Source organism: Embiotoca jacksoni, unplaced genomic scaffold, assembly GCF_022577435.1.
Source record: "Embiotoca jacksoni isolate LCO1_2020_lvr unplaced genomic scaffold, fEmbJac1.0.p SCAF_7, whole genome shotgun sequence".
In the NCBI taxonomy this organism is placed as follows: domain Eukaryota; kingdom Metazoa; phylum Chordata; class Actinopteri; family Embiotocidae; genus Embiotoca; species Embiotoca jacksoni.
Window position 1 is genome coordinate 20,822,876 of NW_027185425.1, and position 19,604 is coordinate 20,842,479.

The 19,604-nt window shown below is 46.0% G+C and overlaps 1 protein-coding gene and 1 non-coding gene across 2 annotated transcripts; one reads left to right on the forward strand and one right to left on the reverse strand.

The window, feature by feature from the left end:
• Positions 1-547: 547 nt before the first annotated feature.
• On the reverse strand, positions 548-616 carry LOC138215117 (small nucleolar RNA SNORD52). Its single transcript, XR_011179688.1, has one exon. It is a non-coding gene; the product is annotated as a small nucleolar RNA SNORD52 (small nucleolar RNA).
• Positions 617-3,231: 2,615 nt separating this feature from the next.
• On the forward strand, positions 3,232-17,888 carry sacm1la (SAC1 like phosphatidylinositide phosphatase a). The gene is made up of 20 exons (XM_069176248.1): positions 3,232-3,324; positions 6,189-6,286; positions 7,327-7,401; positions 7,541-7,668; positions 9,878-10,027; positions 10,813-10,872; positions 10,969-11,002; positions 11,111-11,212; positions 11,358-11,443; positions 11,541-11,627; positions 11,799-11,867; positions 11,954-12,033; positions 12,328-12,426; positions 12,505-12,643; positions 13,059-13,128; positions 13,226-13,298; positions 13,386-13,479; positions 14,320-14,412; positions 14,491-14,548; positions 15,276-17,888. The coding sequence occupies exons 1-20, from the start codon at positions 3,296-3,298 to the stop codon at positions 15,410-15,412; spliced, it is 1,761 nt and encodes a 586-aa protein (XP_069032349.1). The 5' UTR covers positions 3,232-3,295; the 3' UTR covers positions 15,413-17,888.
• Positions 17,889-19,604: the final 1,716 nt, after the last annotated feature.

The following is a 19,604-nucleotide window of genomic DNA, read 5'->3' on the forward strand; positions in this document are numbered from 1 at the left end:
ATCAGAATAAAGACTGGTCTGTAGACAACCTCATTTATAAAGTGCATCTCTGAGATGAATATTGATCCCATAATTTAACTCGTGCTGCATCATGACGCGTCACCCTGAACACCAGCCGTCCTCAGGTCGGTACTTACATGATGCTGATGGACGTCTCCTGTCGGCGTGGACGAGCTGCGAGACAGAACGCAGCGTCAGTCCCTATAACATTTCATACATAACACACACACACACAGGTGTGTTTGGATGTTTGAGCCCGTTTACTGCAGCGCTCACTGATGAAACGACTTTATGACCAAGAAGCAGTGAAACTCGCTCCGTGGAGTCCAGAAGTGAGTCGGCTTCCTGCCGCTCACTTCAGGTCACAAATCACACGCAATCCAATCTCATTCGCCCGCATGTTTCCATGAAGTCAGAAAATGTGACATTTCTCTGAGCTAAAGCTGAAACAAACTGTCTGCTTCAGTACCAGACAGCAGAACTTCATGTTGGTGGCGCTGAGCTGCAGTAAACGGATCCCACATCCCACAACACCGGTGCGGTTCTGTGGTCAGTGCACTGTGAAAACAACTTCATGAATTTCTCAGAGACTCTAGTCTATGAAATCATCATCCCACATGAAACGGAGCAGAAGCTCTGATGGAGACTCACCCAGCAGCTGTCTGCATCTGGTCGGCCATGTTGAACATCTGCAGAGAACAGAACAGCGTTAGAACCGGCTCTGATCCAGGCAGGTCGGACTGGAGGTCCGTAACATGCGTCAGTGCACTGTGAAAGAGCTTCATGGTGAAATCAGAGACTCTAGTCTTGTGGATCATCATGTAGCATGCTGGTTATACAGCCTGTCAATCAGCAGCGTTTCATGTCCACACTCACCAGCAGCTTCACTCTGCAGCCATCCGGCATGTCCTCGGTGACCCGGCGGGTCCTCTCGGTGACCCGGCATGTCCTCGGTGACCCGGCATGTCCTCGGTGACCCGGCAGCAGCCGCCTGGATCTGATTCATTACAACCATGTTTAGACTCCTCATGAATACTTTTGGACAGTTTAACAAATAATGAAAACTGAAAGTCACATGTTGGGAAAAATACATCCGTTACTGTAATTGATACTTTAACTGCATACAGATGTTTCAAACAGTGAGGCCTGTTAATCATTCTGATGAATGGCAGAACTTTATTGATTAATCTGTTATATTAAACAGCTGTTTGATTGTATAGGATCGTGTCTTCAGTGCAGACACTGATCCTGCAGATGGACGTTGATACTCGGTTCTGATTCTGTCCAACACCCCACGTGCTCTGGAGGCACGTGCGTCCTGCTGTCCTGGTTGCTCACCTGGCTGCTCTGCCACCTCCACGCGCGGTTCTCTTCTTGGTTCTTGCACACTCAGCAGGATCATCGATGAATCTCCTGCTGCGGTCTAAAGTGGAACAAAGACCTCAGCCATGAATTCAGGTTCTTCTTCCACCATTACTGCGCCCATCGCCGCGCCTCGTGCTGCGCGCAGACGCACTACAGCCCTTCGTCTCCTCTCGCCCAGGAACCGCTCCAGAACCTGCGGGGTTCTCAGGAGAACCCTCTAAACGGGTTTCGTTCACTCCCATTATTTCTTTAGATTGAAAATCCATGGCTCGTCCCGCTGACTTCACCCTAACGTCCGATCACACCGAGGACAGCCGAGGAGAGACTGAGCGGCGCGTCGTCCTCCGCTTATATAGGGGTCCTGGGTCCACGCAGCCGTTTGGTGTCCTTAATATTGCCTGTTTCTGACGCACTACAGGTTGATCGGTGCTGGATAGATTCAACTGGACTGATTTTACTTTGAATTATACAGAGAATACCATGAATGAAATTCACCTTTCAAGAAAGAGAAAGTACATGAACACTTTCAAAATATCATAACCGGTAATATATAATTATAACGGATTTCTCCTACATTAATTTAAGTAATGCAGCCTGCTACAGTAAAACTTTGAGGTATTCCTCCTTTAATTGACTATTTCCACGTGATGCTACTTTCTCTTTCCACTCCACCACATTTCAAAGTGAAATACTGTACAGCTCCTCTTGAAATGAAGATTTAACACAGTGGATGCTAAAACAATCTTTTAAGATGCAACACTGTCAAAGATGAAAACAGTACTTCAATGCTTTAATTCTGTTTTGTTCCCTAAACTTTTGGTTTGACTTAAATTTACATTGTTCATGCACTTGTTATTTTTCAAGTGTAGAATGTTTTCTTTAATCCTATAGCATCCAATCTGTATTAAAACATGTATCATGTTGCATATTTCTTTCCTGAATGTTTTTTTTAACGAGGAGTTCATTTAGCTGATACAGATTTCAACTACAAACATTACAGCAGTGAATCTTACTAAAAGGAATCACGTAAAGTAAACAGTGACACACCAACTGAAGGAAGATATCAAAATAAAAAATGCCACACCAAAAACAAATAATAACAACAATAGCGGCCGCAGTCCGTCAGTTCAAATGGTTCCTTGTGAAAATAATTTTCAAACTTTAGTTTTTCATAAACTTCATGGATTTATAAAATGAATTCAGTTCATTGTTCGTGGTTGAGATGAGTTCCCTCTGACACCTAATCATGTCAACAATGTGTCCTTTAAATTCATCTGAGTGAATTTCTTAAAATCAGTAATTACAAAGATGTGATGGTCGAGAGGAAATGCATGGAGGATTATAACAAGTGTCAGTTAGTGAATGATGTCATTTTATATGCTGCAGAAGACCCAACACAGTCAAAGGAAAACACATTTAAACAGGTCGCTGAATATTTGTGTATCATACACAGCTTACAGGACACTCACGCTCAGCATCAAGTTATCTGTCCAGTGAATAATTTAGCCTTTTATGGTCAATATTTCTTGTTCTTCTTATTTTTAATTAGGCTACATTTGAACATGTCTAAATGTTTTTTTATATCTATTTTTAAGTGAAGCACTTCATGTAGTTTTCTTGCTGTAAAAAAACTTTCAGCTGCACTTCTTGTATGAAATGTTTTTAGTATGACTCTTTAGAAGAGTTCATATCCACTATTTGAATTACCAGGCTGTCCCGCGCACTACCGCTAGGTGTCGTAGTTGCAGCGGGTTGAACCGGATGGAACTACATGTCCCAGCCGCCCCTGCGCCTCCGTGGGTGCCAGGTTGTGTCGGGCTGGAGAGGAAATCTGCATGTGAAGCACTGCGGCTCCTTCACGTCCTATCTGGCAACACGCACGGATCCTTCCGCCGGCTGTCGTAACCGAGGTCAGGTAGACCGAGCGAAGATGGCGACCGCCTACGAGAGATACAATTTGTGAGTAGCTTTCATATGATGTACTTGTGTGTTTTGAAGTTGTTCCTCCGAGCCTTGCGCATTTCCCGCCGTGTCAGCATGCGGACATGAGGAGCAGAGTGCGGGAGGTCAGGCTCGAGCCGCGGCTCGCAGCTCGATGACACCGCGGCTGAAGTTTGCTGACAGGCTCCGCTGCTCGAGCAGGAACCAGCCAAGTTCCTCTGCCCTCTCATTCATTATGAACAGCATCTCGGTGTCACGGTGGTCAGGGAGCCTGTCACCGGCTGCCTGAGTGGACCCGCCCCGAGGACGGTCCACCGCCGACCGGGAGCCACAGAGTGAGTTCCCCGGCTAGCAGCAGTAGCAGCGGCGGCGGCTGGTTCCTGGGTTAGTCCCGGGGTGTGACGTGTGCTCCGGCAGGCTGACGGCTGATTCATGACACTTTGCCCTGAGGCGGAGGTTCCTCCACCCTGAACACTGACGGAGCGGACAGCGCTGTACTTTTCCAGACACACCTGTGCTCACACCTGTGCTCACACCTGTCCGACCAGCCTGAGCTCCACCTGTGCTCCACCTGAGCTCAGGGTGTGCTGCGGGTTGGACGGTGTTCCTCCGCCTCGTTACATGAAGCTTCTTACGTGGAGCTTTACTACTGAAATATTTCATCATATTAAATCAGAATAAGTTTGAGGGAAAATATTTCACAACATTTAGTTTAATTGTATTGATTTCTTCTACTAATTCATTAATGGTTGCTTCATTCATGTATTTCACGCACTGAATTCACGTGATTTTCATTCATGAATGCCGTTTTTATTCCTTCAACATTGAACACTTGTGCATGTTGTGATTGTGAAGCTCACTGTGGACCAATCAAACTAAACAGCTGCATGAACTGTGAGGAAACGACAGCACTGATCTCAATGTTTCTGTTGGAGGCCCTTTAAAAGGAGGAGACCTGTGAAGGAGTTGGACCCTTTGTGACGTCACAGCTGCAACAGGTTCAGGTTAAGATAATCTGTGGAGAGGAGACGGATCAGAAAGCAGCCGTGTGCGCGTGTGTGTGTGTCAGACCTCGTGCTTGTGTTGTGAGGTCTGTCTGGATTACGGAGGACCAACAATAGAGTCTGTGTCCGTCCAGCTGACTGTTTCCTTCACGTCACTGCAGCTGAGCAGGTCGAGTTATTTTTCTGCTGCAGGATTTTCAGCCGGTCTTAATGAAACATTTGGAGAGTTTGAGCTTCAGAGGAAATCTGCTGCCAGCTCGCCCTCAACAATACGTCCAGCTCTGGTCACTGTATCCGTCCGTCCGGCTCTGGTTTTATTTCTGTGATGGGACAGATGGATGTCGGGTGGAGCAGCTTCATGGACACGCCACATTAAACATGTCTCAACCTGAGCGCAGCAGTGACCAGCTGTTCAGGAACGTCCACAGCTCCACCCGTCCATCCCGGTCCGTCCTTTTGTCTCTGTTATTTGTAAAATGTCATCAGATATTATTTATAAGACGTGTGGCTGCGTTAAGTGTCCGTGGGACACCTTGACAACGTTGTTCTCGCTGGGTGAAGACATGAAGACACAGAGAGGATGAAGACATGAAGTCTTGGAGCTCTGATGTCTCATGATGGAGGAAGAATTCAGGACAGTCACTGATCTGCTGCTCTGCTGCTCTGCTTTAAATATAATTTCAGTAAAAGCAGCTCGACAGGTGTCCTGTTGAAAAGACTTTAGGACACAACTGTGTCCCTTTTAAAGGAATGTAAAAGCAGCAAGGTGACAGGAAACGCTCCTCGACAGCAAACTTTCCCGACAGTAAACGCTCCTCGACAGGAAACAGCTGAGTGTGATGTGACTGTTGGACTGGTGGTGTTTCTCCAGACAGCAGGAAGTGTTGAAGGAAGCGCCGAGTGTGTGAACAACAACCTGAAGATCAACATCTGGTTTAAAACAGGGAACGTCTCGTGTTGTTGTGACTTCAGTTCCTCTGAAGAGATGATTGTTCATACTTAGTCACAATAATGAACACTAGTTCAAACAATGTCCTTCATATTTGAAGCAGCTGACAATTTTGCAATATTCCTGAGATTTTCACTGAAAAAACAATGTGAGCAGAAACTCAGCTGAAAATATTACAGCATAAAGTCAGACTTTCAAAATAAAACGGACTTTATTACCAAAAGTAACCAACCATCAAGGCTCCGCCCCCTCTCACCATCACAACAAACTGAGCTAACTGCAACAACAGGAGGTGACGGGGCTTGTGGGTAATGTGGTCTTCTGAAGGAATGAGGGACATGTTAATGAGTTTTCTCCACTTCCAGCTGTTAGAGACTGAACTTTGTTTTAGTGTTGAATGAATGTGATTTAAGAAGCATGTAAAGCTCTTATTTTGACAGCAGATGTATTCTTTGTTTTCTATATTACAGTCACAGACCGTCTGTTCTGGAAAGATACGTCACTTTTATCACTTTTTATCACTTTGAGCCCCGTGATGGTTCTCTGAGTTCAACACAGGAAGGGAAACACATCACAGGTCAAATACTTCTGTGACGTGCAGCAGGATTATTATCAGCATGTATTCCTCTTCAGCAGGAAGTGCTGATTCACTCAATTTTACTCCAAAAGCTGACTTCAACATCGACATTTTTGAGAAAAATCTGCAGCAAATCAAATATTTTTACTAAATCCAGTAGGAGAAAGACAGCGTGAGATCCTGGAGGGTCTGAGAACAGAAGAAGTTACAGATGTGATGCTCCGCTCTTCATCTGGCATCGTTTCATTGTTCTTGCTTGTCACATTAATTATGAATATTACTTTCATCATATTTGTATGTCCGTCAGCTGACTGCCTCCCTGTGAACCTTCTCCCTCCTCTTCGTCTGACAGGCACACAACTCCCGAGAAGTTCTTCATCGAGGCCTGTGATGAAGGAGCCGACGCCGTGCTGCTCATCGACAGGGTCTCCAACGAGATGACCCTCACAGGTACACACACACTACACACTACACACTACACTACACACTACACTACACACTACACTACACTCTACACACTACACTACACTCTACACACTACACTACACTCTACACACTACACTACACTCTACACACTACACTACACACTCTACACACACTACACACTCTACAAACTACACACTACACTCTACACGTTCTCTACCCCACATTCTCAGTCACTACACAATACACACAAGACACACTACACACACTGAACACACACTACACACACACACACAACACACTAAACACACACACAACACACACTACACACACACACACACACACACTGAACACACACACACTACACACACACACACACACACACACACACACACACACACACTGAACACACACACTGAACACACTACACACACTGAAAACACACACACACACACACACACACACACACACACACACACACACACACACACACACACTCCAGTAAGGGTTCTTTGCTGATGCGGCTGCCGTCTCTGGTCCTGATGCTGCTCTCTCACTGGATGGAGCTCCAACACCAGAACGCCTCCAGCAGAAAGATCTCAGCTTCCTCACAGAATAACAGTCTGCTCTTCCCTTCCTGGTGTCGGTCCTCCAGTCCGGTCTGGTGTTCAGATGGACCCGTTCTCCTCCTAAAGTCGACACCACCTCCCTGGTCCGGTTCATGTTGAGGAGCAGATGATTCCTGCTGCACTAAGTTCTCCACCTGTTCTCCACCTGTTCTCAGTTGTCTGACTCCCCGAACCATCAGGGTGTTCAGAGAACATCTGTACAGAGTGAACAGCCTCCTGTTGCTACCACACATCAGACAGCAGCACACACCGGGTCCTGTCTGACTGATGTCTCCCTCCAGAGACTCTCTGTTAGCCGTTTGTTGTCAGGTCTCTCCTGCTTCATGTTGGTGAGACGTCCTGAATAAATGAACAAAGACAGCTGGAAGTTGAGGATCCAGATGAAATGGAGAGCTAAATGTTCCACCTGAAGAATAAACCCTTTCTCCCTTTTCACAGGTAAGAAGGATGTCCCTCCCTCAGCGGTCACCCGGCCGATATGTGGCATCATGGGAACTATCCGCCTGGTAGCAGGTAGGTACTTAGTGACACAGTAGTGTGTTGTTGTTGCTCTGTGGAGCGAACCTGAACCTGAACCTAAACCTGAACCTAAACCTAAACCTGAACCTGAACCTAAACCTGCACCTGAACCTGACTGAGTCTTCCACCACAGGCATGTACCTGATCGTCATCACCAGGAAGAGGAATGTCGGCGCCCTGCTGGGCCACGCGGTGTGGAAGGCCGTGGACTTCGATGTGATCTCCTATAAGAAGACGGTGTTGCACCTGTCAGAGATCCAGGTGAGCAGGACAAATCACAGGAAAGCATTCAGACAGGTTACAGCCTCCTTTAATGGAACCAAGAAGCTGTCTTTAATCTGGACGTAAAAACTTTTCATGAACTTAAATTATGTAGTAATTCAAAATGAACTCCGTTTCATTCAGTTCATCATGTTTGAGCTGTTGAAACTGCTGCAGTGAGAACTTCAACCATCAAACTGTTCCAATCATGTGGAGCTTATTGAGATGATTTAGTTTTTATAGTCCAACACTTCAGTCCTACAGAGCGTCCTGCTTCTGTCCTCAGACCCTTGATTCAAAAACATCCTCCAAACCAACATTACTGACACACGCAACAAATGTACAGAATATAACAGTGAAATCACACCGTCAGATAGATAGTAGATTATGTAGATAGATATCTCACGATTTAGTCATTAACATGTCTAGTTTCCTTTTCTGCTTCACTATAATTTCTTCTGTTGAATTTAACAGTCGCTGAATGAAATGAACTGAGAGGTCCGACTGTATCTGCACAGTTACACGTGCGTCACATTAAAAGAATACCACGTTTAAACCCGAAATACTTTTGAAACTCGAACGTGGAGCAGAGAACGTGGAGTCGAGCTTTCATTGGAGCAGCTAATATTTATCTACAGAAAGAGCTATATGAGATATACAGTAGCTGGTATTTAAAACTGTTTCCTGAGCAGCTGTTTGTCGTTAGTTCGTGAACAGAAAAGTTCTCACTCACCACCTCCCAATGTGGTCTGAGCAGACCAGATCTCGGTGTTCACGCCTGAACTTTGAGCTGCCCGCCTGTGATGGGACCTCCCGTGTGGTTCAGACATCGTGTGTGTGTGTGTGTGTGTGTGTGTGTGTGTGTGTGTGTGTGTGTGTGTGTGTGTGTCAGGCGTCCAGTGTCTCTGAGGTAGACCTCATGTTTCAGGATTAGTCTTTCTGTGCAGTCTGAAGCGTTGCTCTCTGATTTCAGTGCATTATTAATCTGCTGCTGTTTCTATTCTTGGTGGAGTCCACTGACTGAACTGTGGAATTCATGGTGTTATATACAGTAGATACAGTAGATACACAGTGGATACACAGTAGATATACAGTGGATGTACAGTAGATACACAGTAGATGTACAGTAGATGTACAGTAGATACACAGTAGATGTACAGTAGATATACAGTAGATACGCAGTAGATACGCAGTGGATGTTGTTGGACTTGGGCTCCTGCTAGTACAAAGCCAACATGTGTCAGCCCCCAGTCCTGCGTGTTCTTTAATGAGGCAATAGGAGAAGATGTCAGGCTTCAAGATATTTATTTAACAGCAGCAGAATAATCAGTTTACAGAGCTCTGGGTCCAGACTATGTTTCCCTGACCGCAACAGAGTATGTGTCAGTTCACGAAGTCTGACTCCTGACTCTCCCTGACCCAGTCTTCTTATAGTACAGACACCAAAAAGGCAGGTATGGTGATGTGTCCTTTGTTGATTGGTCGAGGTGGGCCGTCTTGCCTTGTGGGGACGTGTTGCTCAAGTCAGTAACTTATTCCTGTTTTATGACTCGGAAGAAATAAGAAAGACAGGAGGTGAAACTCGTGGTCGTACCATCAACCGTTACAGCCCGGCCTTGTTATTATGCACAGCAGCATGCTGACCCCAACAGGATCGCTGACCTCTACAGAAACAGCCTGTTGCATACGCCTGAGGATTAATAGTTGATTAATACGAGATTGTATATAAGGAATATAATATGGCATATATATATATATATATAATATATAGTATTATTGTAAGCAAAGACTAGCATAGGATAGCACAATGTACAGTAGATACACAGTAGATATGTAGTAGATACACAGTAGATACGCAGTGGTGAGAGTGAACAGGTGATCCCATTAACTCAGAGAGGAGAACAAAAGTCAGAGAACAGATGTTGAACCTTCTATCGTCACTGACAGTCCGACTCTTCACTCTCTGCTGTTGTTCTTCCTGGAAGTAAAGTTGTTGTTTGTACCACAGAAGAAGTCCCAGTGGAGCACGCAGAGTTAAACAGGCAGCAGACAGAGAGCTGGCATCAGAGTGGTGCTTGATACTGACAGTGTGAGGAGGGGAAACGTTGGGTTGGTGGGTCTCTCACAGGTCACATCATAACTGAGCAGCTCCCAGCCTTCTGCACCGAGTTATCATGAGAACTAAAGAGTGTTTTCTGTCCTCCTCCAGTCTCAGGAGAATAAGAGCTTCCTGTCGATGCTCAACAACGTGCTGACCACAGACGGCTTCTACTTCTGCACCGACTTCGACCTGACGCACACGCTGCAGCGGCTCGCCAACACCAGCCCCGACTTCCAGGAGATGAGTCTGCTGGAGAGGGTGAAGCAGCCAATCACGTCTTAGCATGGTGTTAGCATGATGTTAGCATGATGTTCACATGATATTAATCTACTCATCACAATTAAGTAATAAACACATACGTGTGTATTCAAGTATCAGGAAGGCAGAAACAGACTGGAGGTGCTGTTATGTTTGTCTGTGTGTGTCCTTGTGTACATGCTGAAAGAAGTAACTCTACAGGTTGCCATGGATACGGCCATTTTCTGTTTGTCTTATTGTGAGCTCTTAAATACGAGTGTAGTGTATTTAGACTCACACACGGTCCACCGGCCGGCTGCAGCTCTGAGTCAGTCCGGCCTGTTGAAGGTTGTAGTGTTCAGGTGTTGGACAGGTGCTGTCGGATCCCTCTGAAGGAGGAGGAGGAGGAAGGAGGAGGAGGAGGAGGAGGGAGGAGGAAGGAGGAGGAAGGAGGAGGAGTCATCTGCTGCTGTTGTATCATCTTCACCCCACTCAGATCAGTGCAGTCATGTGAAAACATTGAGACTCATATCAGTCTGCTCTTTTCTTGGGATTGTTGAGTTTAAGGAAAATAAACTTCAAGTTCTTCATATTCTCATAACACAGTGGAGTTCATCCTTCGAAGTCATGTGACGTTGTATTAACTCTCCTCAGCAACTGTTCCCTTTATTCACATAGTTTCTATTGTGTAGTGAAGGTGTGTTTAAATCCGACTCATCCAAGCGCAGCCACTGAAGCTGCTGCCTGTCTTCGGTCCTGTCATATGATGGAGTGTCTGTGCTGACCGGTGTTGCTGCTGTTTGCAGGCGGATCAGAGGTTTGTGTGGAACGGGAACCTGCTGAGAGAGCTGGCCGGGCAGCCAGAGGTAACTCATCACACTGCTGAGCTGCAGCCCGCTCAAGTTCATCACTGCTTCTTGTACTCCCTTTATTTCATCCACTCTCTCCCCGTCTCTCCTCAGCTCCATAAGTTCGCCCTCCCTGTTGTCCATGGATGTATCCTTCACACGGAGTCTCATAGTTAGGAGTAGATAGTAGTCATGTTGTATCTGCACCTCACCGAAGGGGAGATTTAAAGTCTTTTCTTTGACTGTCCTGGTGCAGTCATCGTCATGAAGCCGTGCCGCATCAACGGGAAGATCTTTGAGTGGATCCTCATCTCGAGGAGGAGCTGCTTCCGGGCCGGCGTCAGATACTACGTCAGAGGTAAAACCGACACGCCGCACGGAGGCACTGTGGTTTTTTTAAATGGAGCCCGGTCGTCCGGGGAGCTGGTCAGCAGGTGGTCCTCCTGTCTGCTGACCGTCCTGCAGACTCTGCTGCCTCCTCAGGAACCTTTCTGTCTCCACAGGCATCGACTCTGAAGGCCACGCTGCCAACTTTGTGGAGACGGAGCAGATCGTGTTGTACGAGGGAGCGAAGGCTTCATTTGTCCAGGCCAGTATAAAACATGGATCATTCACACCTGGTGTTTTCACAGACTTTAGTTCACATGGATCTAAGTTTGACTTTGAAACTTGTTGTCCATCAACAGACTCGAGGCTCGATGCCTTTCTACTGGAGTCAGAGACCCAACCTCAAATACAAACCCAAACCCATCATCAGCAAGACCACCAGTCATGTAAGCCTCCTCTGTGTGATTGGCTGATACTTTCAGTCCGTACAACGACTAGTAAAGTCCTTCAATACAGGACCACAGTGTGTGTGTGTGTGTGTGTGTGTGTGTGTGTGTGTGTGTGTGTGTGTGTGTGTGTTGCTCTGATTCAGACTAACTGATGATAACTTTGTGTAGATGGATGGTTTCCAGAGGCATTTTGACTCTCAGCTCCTCATCTATGGGAAACAGAGCATCCTGAACCTGGTGAGGAGCCTCTCGCAGAATCACTTCATGTCACACAGAAGCACTTCGAGGACTCACATATCAACCTGTGAATGTGTTTTCTGCAGGTGAACCAGAAGGGCTCAGAGAAGCCTCTGGAGCAGGCCTTTGCCAAGATGGTGTCTGGCATGAACAATGGTATGCTGAAGTAAGTGTCACTCGGTGCCTTCTGCAGGTCTGCAGATTGGGTGGGTGGGAGGGGGGGTTCTCCTGGTGTACAGGAGATGTCCCGGTGACTCCTTGTCCTGTATACATGGCCATCAGCCTCCTGGCTTTAATTTATAAACACACTGATACTCTTTCCGTCTGGTGACATCTTAATTTCTCCGTTAGCTCCTCTGTCCGTGTCGATTCTTCTACATCCGTGATAAACATGTCTCTGTCTCCTCCTGACCTGAGGACTCGGAGGACTCATAGGACATTGTGTCTCCTTTGTCCTCAGTTACATCGCCTTCGACTTCCACAAAGAGTGCAGCCACATGCGATGGGACCGTCTTCAGATCTTAGTGGACTCTGTGGCAGAAACACAGGAAGAGTACGGGTGAGTGAGCCACCAGCTGCTCCGGGCTCGGATCTGCTGGGACACCGAGGCAGCGGTCCAACATGTCTCTGTGTGCAGGTACTTCATGGTGAACTCGGAGGGAAAGACGGCGGCTCAGCAGAGAGGAGTCTTCCGCAGTAACTGCATGGACTGCCTGGACAGGACCAACGTCATCCAGAGCCTGCTGGCTCGACGCTCGCTGCAGTCTCAGCTGCAGGTATCTCAACCCGCCGCCGCTCAGTCATCACACGGCTCTCTCACGGTGTCACCAGACAGCCTTCATCAGTCACTTCAGTGCTCTGTGGATGCAGTCAGATGTGATCCTACATGTTCAATACGTCAAAGTTCATTCTTCACTGTCAACTCAAGGAGCTCCTCTTCATCAGCAGACGGAGCAGCACTCTTAAATCTACAACCTAACAGAGCTGAGCTCATTCATGCGCATCATTCAGAGCCGGAAGAGGGAGCTGGGTCAGTTAGGATGGATGTGTCATCCTGCCGTTTGCACACAGAGCAGAGTAGATCTGTTTATTCCTTTAAATCCAGTCAGCTGGATCTGGCTCGTGTCTTTGTCGTGGTTCCGGTCTGAGATGATGTGCGGTGGTTCTGATGCTCCTCCTGTGTGTCCACAGAGGATGGGGGTCCTGAACGTGGGGCAGCGTGTCGAAGAGCAGGCCGAGTTTGAAAAGATCTACAAGAACGGTAGCGTGCTGTCTCCGCTGCGGCGTGAGCATGTGTTGTGTGATGATAGGAAGTGTCTGAGTGGCCCTCATGTTCTCTGTGTGTGCTCTCTAACCAGCATGGGCTGACAATGCCAATGCATGCGCTGTACAGTACGCAGGAACTGGAGCCTTAAAAACAGACTTCACCAGGTACAGCGCTCTAACACCCCACACCTCACTAACATGCAGTGTTTCTGCATCAGCCTGCAGTATTAACCAGAGACATGTCCCCCTCAGGACAGGCAAGAGGACCCGCTGGGGGCTGCTGATGGACGGTTGGAACTCCATGATCCGCTACTACAAAAACAACTTCTCTGACGGCTTCAGACAGGTATGACGTCCAGGACACAGTATACATCACCACCATCACCACCATCATCACCATCATCATAATCATCATCACCACCATCACCACCATCATCATCATCATCACAAAGCGCTCAGACAGCTGAGCAGCAGACAAAACTAACACACAGCTGCTTTCATCTGAAAATGGGGAGATATAAAAATATTTTGTTTAAAAAAAAAAAAAAAAAAAAATTATAAGGAGGTGGTGGATTATAAAAAAAAAAAATTAAAAAAAGTAAATACGGCCATCAGGTGCAAACCAGACACCAAAAAAAAAAATCATATAAAAGCAGCATCAATCAATAAAAAAAAAAAAAAAAAAGGAAGAATTATAATAGTGCTTAGATACATCAGAAGCAGCAACGTCTTCTGGGAAAGTCTTCATCCCCGTTTTGTTTTGTTACTTGTCTCAGGAATAATATACGTATGGAAGAGCTGCGTGGAGACGGATTCTTCGATGATTCAACATCCACAGCTTTAAATTACAGAAAGTTTCAGGTCACATCACAGTCAGGTCTAAAATATAGTGACAGGTGTGTGGAACGTGAACACGTGATCAGTTAGGAACGTGAACACGTGATCAGTTAGGAACGTGAACACGTGATCAGTTAGGAACGTGAACACGTGATCAGTTAGGAACGTGAACACGTGATCAGTTAGGAACGTGAACACGTGATCAGTTAGGAACGTGAACACGTGATCAGTTAGGAACGTGAACACGTGATCAGTTAGGAACGTGAACACGTGATCAGTTAGGAACGTGAACACGTGATCAGTTAGGAACGTGAACACGTGATCAGTGGGTGTGTGCTGCTGCTTCCAGGACTCCATCGATCTGTTCCTGGGGAACTTTGCTGTGGATGACTCGGATGGACCGACTCCGCTCCGTGTACAAAAGGACTGGAAGTTCCTCACAGTCAGTATTTGAACACGTTGTCTGTTGGCAGCAGTGAAGAAGCTCCTCTCATCCTCTGAATGATTGTTCTTCTTCCAGCTGCCCATCATCATGCTGGTGGCGTTCTCCATGTGCATCGTCTGTCTGCTCATGGCCGGTGAGTTGATCCATTTCCACTTCCTTTATGTGTGTTGCTGCCAGTCTGCACTGTGATGCTGCAGGAGGTTCATGAGTCAATCTGTGAGCAGGTTGCATAAGAGATAAAAGGATCCTGACGTTTTTAAGTTAGTAACCAGCGACCTGCTCGGACTCACTGCAGACCAGCAGCCTGTCTGCTTCTATTTTTCAGCCATGTGGTTTGAAAAGAAGCATCTGGAGACCAACACTCGTCCCTCTGTTTCTGAGACCAGCAGGAATTCACATTAAACCTACGAAAAAAACAAAAAGCTTCAGTAAAACATTCAAACCCTGCATACTTTAATACAGCTGACCAATCAGATTGTTGTTTCAAAACGTGTCAGGACGTTGTGGAGGAGAAGACTTCAGATAATAACACCTTCATTCCAGAGGAGGAGTTTCAGTTCCTGTGAGCCTGCAGCCTCTGAGCAGGGCCACATGGACCCCTCTGCCCTCAGAGGAGTCTGAAATAGATGGGGAGGGGATGAAGAGCTCCACAGGTGGATGGGTTCAACAGGAGCTATTCATTTATTTATTCAGCTTGTCATTGATATTTAGATTGTTTGTTTGTTTGTTTGTTTTCAGTGTAAGTCCATCACAGCCTTGTCGTCTCCAGACGGCTCAGAGTCGGTCTGCTCCGTCACGTGACTCGCTGTGGCTGCTGCCATGTTAAAGACACATGTAACCGACTGCTGTTTGTCCTGCAGGGGACACGTGGACCGAGACGCTGGCCTACGTGATGTTCTGGGGGGCTGCCAGCGCCATCACAGCCACCATCATCCTGTTCAACGGACAGGACTTTGTGGACGCCCCCAAACTGGTTCACAAGGAGAAGATGGACTGAGTGTGAGTGTGTGAGGAGCATCTACATCCAGCCGGCTCACAGAAATCCTCCTCTTCTTCACCGTCTCCTCCTGCAGGTCTGGACTGTGGACCGACCTGCTGCCTCCTCACTGCCTCCAGACTCTCATCTGATGCTGTTACAGCTCCTATTTGTTCTGCACACACTCCCTCTCACTGCGTTCTTCCTCCTGTGTTCTTCCTCCTGAGTTCTTCCTCCTGTGTTCTTCCTCCTGAGTTCTTCCTCCTGTGTTCTTCCTCCTACGTTCTTCCTCCTACGTTCTTCCTCCTGCGTTCTTCCTCCTACGTTCTTCCTCCTGCGTTCTTCCTCCTACGTTCTTCCTCCTACGTTCTTCCTCCTACGTTCTTCCTCCTGCGTTCTTCCTCCTGCGTTCTTCCTCCTGCGTTCTTCCTCCTACATTCTTCCTCCTACGTTCTTCCTCCTACGTTCTTCCTCCTGCGTTCTTCCTCCTGCGTTCTTCCTCCTACGTTCTTCCTCCTGCGTTCTTCCTCCTGCGTTCTTCCTCCTGTCCTCCTGCTGTTAGTTTGTTGTTTCTCTCCGGCCTTCCTCGTCTTCTGTTGATCTTCAGCCGGTAGTTGAAGCTCAGCTCTGACCTGTCCGACCTCATGTGGCTCTGCATCATGTTACAACATGTATGTTGTATTTCACAGTCCTCCCAGCCTGATAGAATGTAATGAGCCTTACGTGAGTGACCGACATGTCTTCCTGTGAGGCTGAGGATTTGAATGACTTAACTCCACGTGTCAGCCTCGTCTGTGATTGGTTCACGGTTCAGCCAACCAAGTTAGAGCTCTGTAGGATAAAGGAGGAAGTCGTCCTGCTGAGCTTCATCCACGGATGATAAACAGGAAGTGAGCAGCGCTGACAGGTGAGGTGTCGATGAAACAGACTGGCAGGTTCTTAAGTGCAGTTTTCTCTGGTTGTCATGACGCTGCTCCATCTCTGCTGTTCAAACTGTTCTGCCTGGATGTTTCTCTGCATGACATCATACAGAACGACTGTTCTGTTTGCTCACATAAAATATGATTTCACTCCTGAGTTTTTTTTTGTAATGCCTTCAGTCCTGAGATCATACTGAGTGATTATTTGTGCCTGTGTTTTATTTGTAGCCGGATTATTCTCCTTTCACCAGTAGAGACGTGTTCAATCTGATACCAGCAGCACTCTGTGTAACAGTTGTCATGACGATCAGAGAAATAATTCTCCACCCGCTGCCTGGCACGCTCATCGCTGCCCCTGGTGGTCGTGGATGTAGCCCAGCTGTGATGGAGAGAACGCCCTCCTCCTTAATCCTGATGGTTTTAGGGGAACAGAAAAAAAAACATGATTCTGGATCCTGGAAAACAGTCGGTGTGAATCAACCTCATCATGTGGAGTCAAAGCTGGAGTTTTTCAGTGAGGTGGTGATCATGATAATGCAGGTTTAATTAAGAGAGGGAGCAACTCGGTACAGTCAGTCAGTGAGGAGTGAATGATTTTAATAACACTACTGAAGGTAGTAGGTGTACATTAAGGGGTTAAAAACTGTCCGTTACCATGGAGCTGTCTGCCTCCATCAACATGTTCAGTCTGCTCCCTCACAGCTGCTCTGGTGGGTCACTGCCTCCGCTGCTCTGTGCTGGAGGACCCAGTCTGACGGCTGCTGCTCTGTGGATAGGTTCACATCATCATCATAATAATGAGGATAACTTGTTAAAGCAAACTGAATAGCAGCTTCACACATGTGGATCTGGAACCTGAGTCTGATGAGTCTGATCACTTTTCATCAGTGCTGGATAATAAAAACATCCGTCCACAGAGCACATGAATATGTTGTTGAGGTAAGATGAGCTCATCTCTGAGTTGTGCTGTTCTCTGTCTGATCCCGACAGCAGCTCCTCATCAAAGTATGTGTGAACAGTATGTCTTGATATCTTGAAGAAAAAGGTGAAATATGTTCTGTCTGCAGGTTTAATGTGGTCAGATCCTCATGTCTTTATCTTGTAAACATAAATCATGAAGGATGTTTCATCATCATGAGGTGACACCTGTCAGTTCAGGTGTGTTTTTGAGTAGATTATAACACATCAAATTCATTTAGCAGCACAGCATGAGCTCCTCTGATTTCAGTCTTCTGTCTCTTCTTTATTTAAAGAAGCAATATGAAATATTTGAGCTCATGAAATGAATATTTGAGTTAGAAGATGTGTTGCACACAAACATGTTGTGTTCTCCAAGTTTTTTGTGTTTACAGTGTGTAGATGGAGCCTGAGCTGTGGGTGGTGTTTTTACTCCACCTTACTGTCACATGTTAGAAACACTGGGACTGGACTGTACAAATATTAATGTGTCATTTTAAATCTGTAAACATCACTCTGTTCTCTGACGCCTCTATCAGTTATTTGGTTTGTGCTGAAAATGATCTTCTGTTTATCTCTTTATCTTCATCTTCAATAAACTCAACACTCTCGTTATGGCACTGATGGCTGGCTGCTGGTGACCACACACACAGACACACAAAAACCTGTCTTCATCCTGCTGCTTAAAGACAGATTCAGGAGAAGCACTGTGTCTCATAATCATTTTATAATCGTGTGATCAGATCAGCTCTGAAACGGAAGTGTTTACAGGAGAAGTTTGCCGTAAAAGAAATCCTTTAATCACAGCAGAAATACACTGTCGGTGAAACATCAGATCATGAGATGCTGAAAGACTTGAGCTGAGAACCACTGTTTGATCTGGAGACACGAATGCACACGGAGACGCTGCAATGGTGTCCTCCATCCTGCAGGTGGCAGGATTTACCTTCTCTTTGAGATGTAATGAGTGAGTGAGCTGCTGGGACGTCTCCGAAGTAGAAAACCAAACATCAGGAGAATCTTTGACACCAGTCAACAATCGTGTGTATTCATGGGACATCAACATGCACAACAAGACGTAAACAAAGGTCGGAACACGTGACTTTTACTTCACTGCAGTTACTCCATGTACTGTACAGTTATAACATATGACCACTTTACAAAATATAATGCATTGTTACAGATAAAACCCTTCATCAAAACATTTCAGTTGTTGACCAGGTACATTTAAATATAAATGTTTATAATTCATAACATGTAAAAATAATAAAAATGTAATCAGTTTTATTGACTGTTCATCTGTAAATGTAAAATTATGAAGTAAAGAAGATGAAAGAAGATTTGGTATTTAGGAGGAGTTTGTCATTATTTAAACCCTCCAAACTCTGTAACTCGCTAACTGCTGTGTTCAAATTTCGCTCAGTCACCTGGTGAAGCATATTTTCATTCAATTCAGTTTTATTTATAAAGCACCAAATCACAACACAGGTTATTTCATGGCACTTAACACATTAAAGTCCTTACAGCAGAACTTTACAACATTATAAAGAGGAACCAACAATTCAACAATTCCCACATAAGCTAGGAGGGAAAAAAACCTCCAACAGAGGGAAGAAAAACTCCCTCTGAACAGGAAGAAACCTCCGACAGAACCAGACTCAGAGGTGGAGAACATCTGCCTGGACTGGTTGGAGTGAGAGGAGAGCAGAGAGAGAAAAGGACAGCATAGAGATACAAGAGAAGAACTGTTGGTGGAGACGACAATCACAGAGCAGAGACATGCAGCTCCATGACGGGACATCTGCAAAAGAAAGAACAAACTACACGAGCGAAGGAACTGAATGGAGACAACAGATAATAAGAAGAAACTATGGGAGAGAAAAATCATGAAGTTAATGTGGTTCTAGAAGATCTGTCAGGATGATGTGGTTATAGAAGATCTGTCAGGATGATGTGGTTCTAGAAGATTTGTCAGGATGATGTGGTTCTAGAAGATCTGTCAGGAATGTGGTTCTAGAAGATCTGTCAGGATGATGTGGTTATAGAAGATCTGTCAGGTTGATGTGGTTCCATTAGATCTGTCCGGATGATGTGGTTATAGAAGATCTGTCAGGAATGTGGTTCCAAAAGATTTGTCAGGATGATGTGGTTATAGAAGATCTGTCAGGAATGTGGTTCCAAAAGATTTGTCAGGATGATGTGGTTCTAGAAGATCTGTCAGGAATGTGGTTCTAGAAGATCTGCCAGGTTGATGTGGTTCCATTAGATCTGTCCGGATGATGTGGTTATAGAAGATCTGTCAGGAATGTGGTTCCAAAAGATTTGTCAGGATGATG

What these genes read in the sequence shown, in the direction of transcription:
- sacm1la (XM_069176248.1), top strand. Translation starts at nt 3,296, where the DNA reads ATGGCGACCGCCTACGAGAGATACAATTT. An exon ending in AACAGAGCATCCTGAACCTG is followed by an intron (nt 11,868 to 11,953) that starts GTGAGGAGCCTC and finishes TGTTTTCTGCAG; the next exon opens with GTGAACCAGAAGGGCTCAGA. An exon ending in GAAACACAGGAAGAGTACGG is followed by an intron (nt 12,427 to 12,504) that starts GTGAGTGAGCCA and finishes CTCTGTGTGCAG; the next exon opens with GTACTTCATGGTGAACTCGG.